The 9,046-nt window shown below is 35.7% G+C and overlaps 1 protein-coding gene and 1 pseudogene across 1 annotated transcript; both read left to right on the top strand.

The window, feature by feature from the left end:
- Positions 1-2,574: 2,574 nt before the first annotated feature.
- On the top strand, positions 2,575-3,285 carry LOC107773362 (uncharacterized). The gene has a single exon (NM_001325157.1). It carries the CDS (start codon positions 2,575-2,577, stop codon positions 3,283-3,285), a length of 711 nt encoding a protein of 236 aa, NP_001312086.1.
- Positions 3,286-4,902: 1,617 nt separating this feature from the next.
- Positions 4,903-6,447, top strand: LOC107805842 (uncharacterized; annotated as a pseudogene).
- The last annotated feature ends 2,599 nt before the right edge of the window (positions 6,448-9,046 follow it).

Here is a 9,046-nt window from a genome sequence, read left to right as displayed (position 1 = left end):
GCTTACGAACCAGATTCTTCTTAGGCTTTGGATCCTCGGAGGTTGAGGTCATTTTCCTCTTCTTATCCTTCGCCGGCTTCAGAACCGGGGTCGAAGTCCCCTCCTCTCCAGACGGGGGCCTCATGACCGCATCCTTGCCCAAGCGTGTACATGAGAAAATTGAATAAGTAGAAGAAGGGCATCTTAATCAAATCATCAAATACACAAAAAGTGGGCTTACCATGATTCTTGGCCTCCCATCGGCCCTTTGCTAAATCGCGCCATGAGCGCTCGGCGTATGCAGAGGTCGATGCCAGGTTTCGAACCCAGCTCTTGAGGTCGGGAATCGCACGGGGCATCCAAGCGACCGCTACATCATGGAAAAAGACATCAATGAGAAAAACAAAGGAACAAATAATACATGGAAGCTAATAGTGAGATAGTACTTACGATTCATGTTCCATTCTTAGGAAATGACATCTTCTCGGCTGGGATTAGGTCGGAAATCCTCACTCGAATGAACTGGCCCATCCAGCCTCGATCCTTTTCCTTGTCTATGCTCGAGAACAACACTTTGGTAGCCGAGGTTGGAGTTTTATTAACCCGACTCGATAGAGGTGTGGGCTATACAATCTGATAAAGTGATCGAGGGTGAAAGGGAGCCACTCGACTTTGCTCATGAAGAATCGAAGCAGAATAACAATTCGCCAAAATGAAGGATGGATTTGGCCTAGGATTATTTGATATTGATGGCAAAAATCAACGATGATGGGGTCGAGGGGGCCCAGCGTGAAAGGGTAAGTGTAAACACTTAGAAACCCTTTCACATGGGTGGTGATATCTTCTTCGGGGGTCGGGATCACCACCTCTTTGCCCTCCCAGTTGCAGTCTTTCTTTACCTGCTTAAGGTATCCCTCAGTTATCGAGCATATATACCTCAACATTGGCTCGCATCGACCAGGAATCGACGAGGCTTTATCGGTGTTGAAATCGGAATTTAGCGCGCGCACCCCAGGAATGCATTCCTCAAGACGGTGTTCCACCGGCGTTTTCCCGCCGGCCGGTTGAGAAGATGAAGCAACTTCTTTTTGTGATACCATTTTCGATGTTTTTGCCATTGTTGTGTAAGTTTGAAGAAGAGGAAGATAATAGGACTTGACGTTTGAGAAAGGATTAACAGCAAAACCTGAAGATTTGTAAAAGGGAAGACCTTAAGAGATGTAAAAGCTTTGGAGATTAGAAGGAAGTGAAAGTAAAGTTTGAATCAATGAGGAAGGAGTCTATTTATTGGATTCACGACGATGGTTCAAAGGCACTAGTGGCCGACCACCAACTGACACTCATTAATGACTTGGGGAACTGTACCAACGGGATATTTTGGTCACTCCCGTCGCTTACGTCACGAGGATGACGTCATGACAGGTCGAGGTAGAAAATCGAAGGCTCAATTCGTTTCTTGTCATTTCACTCTAAAAAACGAGGGGGCTATCTGTATACGGTTAAAATCGCCCCCCCCCCTCCCTGATTTTACTATTTGACCGAGACCGGGAGGTTGCATCGAAGGATGACCTCATAACGGAACAGACTAAATCACGAGGATAAGGTACCGAGTTCAGAATTGAGGTACATGTCGAGATCGAGGCTAGTAGCGATTGAAGACAAATGAGACAGACATCGAGCAAGATCGAAGATAGCAAAATAACAGAAAGGCGAGATATCTGTGACTAGTCGAGGATCATGGTGTAAATCTCGGAACGGATCAAAGAAACAGTTAATTAGCTAATCATAGGGTTTTTTTCTGTAATTAGAATTACACCAGTGGAATTCCTCTACTATTTAAAGGGGAGTGCTTATCATCTGTAACAGACATTGTTCACAGATATCAAAGCAATATAATTCTCTTTCTCGTTTATACTATTATTCATCAGCTTGTTATATTTTAGTTGTTCTTACATCGACCAGTTCGAGGTTATCCAAACTCGAGGGCTGAGTTCCATTCTAACACTGGTTTGCTTTACTTTATAGTTCATTTCTGTTATTAATCTTCATATTTATCAATTGGTATTAAGTGAAATCACATGTCCTTAGAACCACATTATAAGTTTAATTGTTATCCAATTTTAAGGGAAAACAAAGAAATAAACTAGTTGACACTTAAAACGTCTAATAACGTTAAACATAATATTTAGGAGCAATTTTTTTTTTTTTGAAATATCACCCCCCCCCAAAAAAAAAAAAAAAAGAGTTGCTCCAAAAATGTAGAACTTAGGGTCAATAAGCAACTTGCTATAGTAGCACAAGCTGATCCAATCCAATTAGAGTCCAAAGTCTATGTTCATCTTTGACTTTTTAATCACTCAACTTGCTTACGATATTTCAAATGTCCAAATTTGGAAGCACGAAGTCATTAGTCAACTCATTATACCCCGTAAAATTTTCCACAAACGTAAATTCCTTGACCCTCAATATTTGACTTTCATGTCACCAACTTGCCAAGATTTCTATATTTAACATGCTATGTATATCACTTACAGAATACTTAAAACCACACTAGTACTAAGTGTTAAACGAATAAGCAAAAATAAAAATAAAAATATGAAGCATTTCAGCCACCCCCATGCCTTAGAACTCTCTGAAGTTCAAGAAACAAATGAGATAATCTGCTCAGGTTGTGAGAATAAACTTTCTGGCATTTCTTACAAATGCACCAAACCCAATTGTAAATTCACCCTTCACAAATCATGCTTCGAATTACCAAGAAAAATTCAACACAATTCTCATCCTAATCACCCTCTCACTTTGTACCCCAGTCTACCCGAACGAGACTCAATTTATTTTGGTTGCAATGCATGTGGTGAAGAACCAAAAGCTTTTGTTTATGAATGCCTCGAGTGCAACTTTAGCCTCCATACTAATTGTGCTATCTCTTGGGCTGAAACTGTGACTCGTGAAGATCACCAGCACTCTCTTACTCTCCAATATCAATGGCCATTTCCCATTGACGATTATGTGCATCTCTTTTGCAAGGTTTGCGATGGACTTTGCAATGATAGCAATTGGCTCTATTATTGTGCCGATTGTAAATTTAGCACTCACTTGAAATGCGCGACTCTTAAAAGAGAAGATGGTTCGAGCCTTGAGAACGAAGAAGAAGAAGAGGAAGAGAATATGACTAATGAGCAGAGATTGATGATGGCAACAATCAAAGCTCAAGGACAACAGGCAAGGCTTAACTTTCAAGCTCAAATGGCTTATATGAACGCCCAAACTATAACCAATATGTGGCGTAGCTCTCATCGTTATTAATGGTTCACTAGAGACGTATTTTAGTGACCGAAAATAATCGGTAGCTAATTTCGACGAAATAGCAACGGATTTATGCTCATAGGTCACAAACTTAAATAAAAGCTCTTTTCTTACTAGAGATGAGAGTCTCTGTGATTTATTACCTTAAACTTACAAGCTGGTTGATTGTTTTGGGAGGTGTTCCTCCCTCAATGTGTTATATATGTTTCTTTGAAAACTCCGTGCTGTTGTTTTCATTGGTTTTTCATTTGGTTTTTATATTTTAATTTTCACAATAAAAGAGTAAATCTCTTGTTAATTTGTTTCGTTTGAAGTGGATTTTTGATCATTGTGCTCAACTATAATTTAGTAGGCAAAAAAAGAAAAGAAAAATAGAACCCAACTAATACCATTCACCATATATACCTTTGTGTGAAACTGTAATCTCATGGTCCTTCCTACTTCTTTTTCCCCCTTTATATTATGTTCATGATCCACTCTTCCCTTCGAGAACAAAAATGATAAGAATTAAAGAAAAAATGGAAAATGACACGTACAATGTAAAATTGATAGTACTAATCTAAGCATGAAAGTAGGTCTAAGGCTGAGTGATCGGTTTGCAAGTTAGGGATGATATAAATGATTACTATATAATTTTGTTTCTGAGAGAATAATGAATATGACTATATGAGAGAACGAAACAGTTCGTTCCACTTTTGGTTTAAAAATTAAATTAGTTGGCACTAAATATCTTTTTGGTTTTATTTGAATCAAGCAAATAAATACTAGTCTAAATGAAACGTATAGTAGAATGAATTATTAGTCAGCACTATGATAATGAATGATCAAATGACAACATGGTAGAGCAAAAAGTCTAACAGTAGACTTTGACAGTAACTTCCATGAACCTCAATATAGTTGACTTATCAAAAAGTCAGTTCCGTATGCATAAAGCATCATGCGTTTATGTAGGATTTGGTGAAGAACTGCACCTATGGATTGTAATGTAGACAGTCTATTTTAATGCAAGTATTAGTAGTCGCTTCCACCGTTCGAACTCGTGACTTAAATTTGTCGAAATTGGTGGTCCGGTGGATTTAACTTCCTATTTATATCACAAACGACCATTTACAAAGCCAACTAGAATAAAGGTTCTTAAATAATGAGCTGTACGAGCAAATGAAAGTCTACTTGCACAATGCCTCTCTCAAGCTAGCATTATCTATATGAATAATAGCAAAAACCTTCATAATGCAATTACGCCATTTTAATCAGTCAAATTATGCTAACTAAACTACTTTTGAATAGCAATTGGCCAAATTGTTGTCGGAGACGACTTACAAAATAGATTAAAAGAAGATGAAAACCAAGTCGTACGTTGAAGCAAGCAATCAATTAGCACTGCCAAATTATTAGTATCATATTCTAGTTAAATATATAGGGTAGCTGTAAATACGAATACAAATTAGCTAGTGTAATCACTGAACTTGCTATCTCTCTAATATATATTAGCCAGTGCAATCACTGAACTTGCTATCTCTATATATATATATATATATATATATATATATATATATATATATATATATATATATATAATCCATCTGTTCCAGTTTATGTGAACCTATTTTCTTTTTGGTCTGTTCCAAAAAGAATGACCCCTTTCTAAATTTGGTAACAATTTAGTTTAAACTTACAATTCTACCATTAATGAGAAGCTTTTATAACCACACAAATACTCCGGGTCTCTTTTTGACTTGTTTAGGACCACAAATTTCAAAAGTCTTCATTTTTTCTTAAACTCCGTGTCTAGTCAAACAGGTTCACATAAATTGAAATGGAGGGAGTATATATTTCCATTGTATACCTTCTTATTGATTACCAACGAAGTTAATTATAAGGAAAATGGGAAGAGAGAAACGGAGAGATGCTACATGTCAAAGAGCCACCCTCACATCTTGAAACTCGTGAATTCAACAGAAGCTGAAACTCTCAGTTGCAATGCTTGTGAAAAATCAAACAATAATAACAAGCCTAATTTATATGGCTGCATTAGCTGCAAATATTTTCTCCATGAAAACTGCTTAAATGCCCCTCGTTTTCTCGATCATTCATCTCATTCTTACCACCGCTTGACCCTTCTCCCAGTTCCTACTTACACGAATCGGTCGTATACTTGCAAGGCTTGTGGCTCTAATGGCAATGGCTATAGTTTTAGTTGTGCCCCTTGTGAATTTGATATCCACTTGCGTTGTGCACTTTTGCCTCAAACTGTATTACTTCCCCAGCACCGTCATGAACTTGAGCTCATATTTTATTCACCTTTTGATGATGATGAGGAAGATGAGAGCACTGTTTTTGTTTGTGATCTCTGTCACGACAATGCAGATCTTAATTACTGGTTGTATTATTGTGCTGAATGTGATTTTGGAACACATCTCGAATGTGGAAATTCCAAACCTGTCAGCCAACAAGAACGAGAACGGCCAGTACCCAACAAACCAGAAGTAAATCCAGTAATAATCATGAAACCAAAGGAAGCACCAATCAAGATACAAGAAACCAATCAGGAAGAGGAAGAGGAAGCATATGAAGAAGAAGAAGAAGTGGAAGAGGAAGAGGAAGAAGAAGAGGAGGAAGTGGAACCTGAAGAAGAAGAAGAGGAAGACAGCGACAAAGAGGAAGAGGAAGAGGAAGAGGAAGAGGAAATCCAAATTCCAAGGTCAATACATGTTGACAAACACCCACATGAGTTGGAGCTGTTCTATGGTTCTCCATACGAAGATAAAGAGACCGTATTTGCTTGTGATATCTGCAATGCAATAATGAACAAAGACGATTGGTTGTACTATTGCGCTGAATGTGATTTCGGGACGCACTTGCATTGTGCAAGTCGTGAAGATGATGTTTTACCGAGATCACAACAACGTCAAAATCCAAATCCAAATTCAGCAGTTGAGATGATAAATTCAGCTAATGATGCTCATAAGCAGCTAATTGCAGCTCAAATTGAAGCTCAGATTGCGGCAAGATCAAGACAGGTTATGCTCGACTTGGTCGATGGGCCATCACGAAGATACGACTACTACTAACTGCATTTATCTTCATGTTTTCTGCAAATTAAATGCTTTGGTCTTATGTTATTTCTTTTTGGAGTATTACCTAATTAATTTCTTTCAACTCTTATATGTCTATCACTTCATGTCGGACATGTTTCTCCATCTTCTTTACAGTTTCTATGTTTGATATTTTTTCTCTCTTTGTTTTTCCCAAGTTATGATTAAACTGAATATAATTAAATTTTGTAGAAAGGATGAATAGGACGGGCACTAAGTAAACTGTCACAGTAAATTTCATGGGTGGTCCTTTAGCTTTGTGTTTATTATCCAAAAGTCACTTTTTTTTTAACTTACGTAAAAGTCATTCAACTTTGTATTCATTACCCCAAAAATTATTTTTCTTTCTTTTGTTACACAAAAATCATTTTACTTTGCTCTATCTATCACAAAAGTCACCTTGGCCAGATTTTATAATACTTTTACTTGAAAAGTCTATTATGCCATTAACATTATAAATCCGTTCATTTATGTAATAGCTTCTATATTATATACTATATAATATATTTTTACCTAGGTATTTTACTTATAATTAAAATAACTTTATATTATTTTATTTATTATTTTTATGATATATCAGTATATGTAATTTTTTCATGGAACTCAATTTGTTTAATCATATTCAAACATGAACATACTTTAAAATATAAAAATGATAAAAAAATATTTAATTTTTAATTTTTAATATTAATTTTAAATAATAAAAACGGATTTTTTTAACAAATAATAGTTTTTTATAGTCAGTAAAACTTTTACAAAACATTTCAAAGATATTTGAGTTTATTATTAAGTTTTAGCTTTTTTTATTAATATTATTTATTTGAAAGTATTAATGTGATGTGCCAGTATGCTAAATGTGGGTATTTTATTTATTAAATTAACGCAAATTGCTTGGCCGATAAATCAGTAAGCTTTGATTTTATAATTTTTATTAAAAATATTTTATTAGATATGGTTAAGAATGTTGACTTGAGATTTGTTCACAGTAATGTTACTAACAAATTTAATAATACTATCTATATATCTTAAAAATTAATGTTAATAAAAAATTGAATGACCACCCATGAAATTTTTGGGTAATGAACACAAAGTTGAATGACCACCCATGAAATTTACTCCATAATACTCCCTCCATTTCAATTTATGTGAACCTATTTTCTTTTTGGTCCATGCCAAAAAGAATGACCTTTTTTCCTTATTTGGAAATAATTTACCTTTATGCAATGATTTATAGCCACACAAAATATATATGCCTCATTTTACACCACAAGTTCAAAAGTTTTCTCTCTTTTCTTAAATTTCGTGCACAGTTAAATGTGTTCACATAAATTGAAATAGAGGGAGTATGTAATAATACATATAAACTATGTAGCAGTTTTTATTAATGTGGCATCCACGTTATGGTCAACGTCTTTTAGTCCTTTAGATTTCCATTACAACAACAACCAAAATAATTGGTATACTCTCACAAGAGGGGTCTCGAGAGGGTAGATAGTACCCAAACACCCCTACAGTAAATCTAGAGAGATTATTTTCAGTAAACCCTCGACACGAGGAAAAATGAGAAAAAAGCAATAGCAACAAGCAGTAACGAGAACAAGATAAAAGGAAACCAGGCGGAAAAAAATAATATGTAGTGATAGAAATCTACAATATTAGAATACAAGACTGCTACTAATAACACTGAAAATGTCCGAAAACACACACAACTACCTACTAACCCACAACCTTAATCCTCGACCTCCACACCTTCCTATCAAAAGTCACGTCCTCGGTTAGCTGAAGCAAAGCTATATTTTGCCTAATCACCTCTAGGGGTGGACGTTCGGGCAGTTCAGATTGAATATAAAAATTTCGATTTGGATTTTCGATTTCGGATTGAAGAAATGACAATCCAAACCCAATCCAAATAAGCTCGGATTGGATCGTATTTTCTAAGTTCGGTGTGATGACCCAAAATGTCATCTTTAAATTTAATAATTAATTTTATATTCTAAGACCTCAAAAAGTACTATTTCTCATTCCTCGACTTGCGTGTGCAGTCCGTAAAATTTTTCGGAAAGTTTTCAGGTGAAAAAATGAATTAAAATATGAATTAGAGCTTTAAAACTCAACTGAATTGACTTTGGTCAACATTTTGAGCAAACGGACTCAGATCAGTGTTTTGATAGTTTCGGTAGGTCCGTATCATAATTTGGGACTTGGGTGTATGTCCGAAATCAAATTCCGAGGTCCCTAACCCGAGATATAGAATTTTGATGAAAAATTAAAAGTTTAAGTTCAAATAGTGATCGGATGTCAAATTATGTGCAAACGACCCCGGAATAGAATTTTAATAATTCCAACAACTCCGTATAGTGATTTTGGACTTAGAAGTGTGATCGGAATTTTATTTGGAAGTCCGTAGTAGAATTAGGCTTGAAATGCCAAAAGATGAATTTTGGAAAGTTTGACCGGGGGGTTGACTTTTTGATATCGGGGTCGGAATCCAGTTTTGAAAATTTTTACAGCTCCGTTATGTCATTTATGACTTGGGTGCAAAATTTGAGGTCAATCGGACTTGATTTGATTGGTTTCGACATCGAATGTAAAAGTTAAAAATTTTAATTTTCATTAAGATTGAATTGGAGCATGATTCGTGATTTTAGCGTTGTTTGATGTGATTT

This window comes from Nicotiana tabacum, chromosome 19 (assembly GCF_000715075.1).
Source record: "Nicotiana tabacum cultivar K326 chromosome 19, ASM71507v2, whole genome shotgun sequence".
NCBI classification, from domain to species: Eukaryota; Viridiplantae; Streptophyta; class Magnoliopsida; order Solanales; family Solanaceae; genus Nicotiana; species Nicotiana tabacum.
The sequence above is the reverse complement of the archived record's forward strand: the minus strand, read 5'-3'. Positions and strand labels throughout refer to the sequence as shown.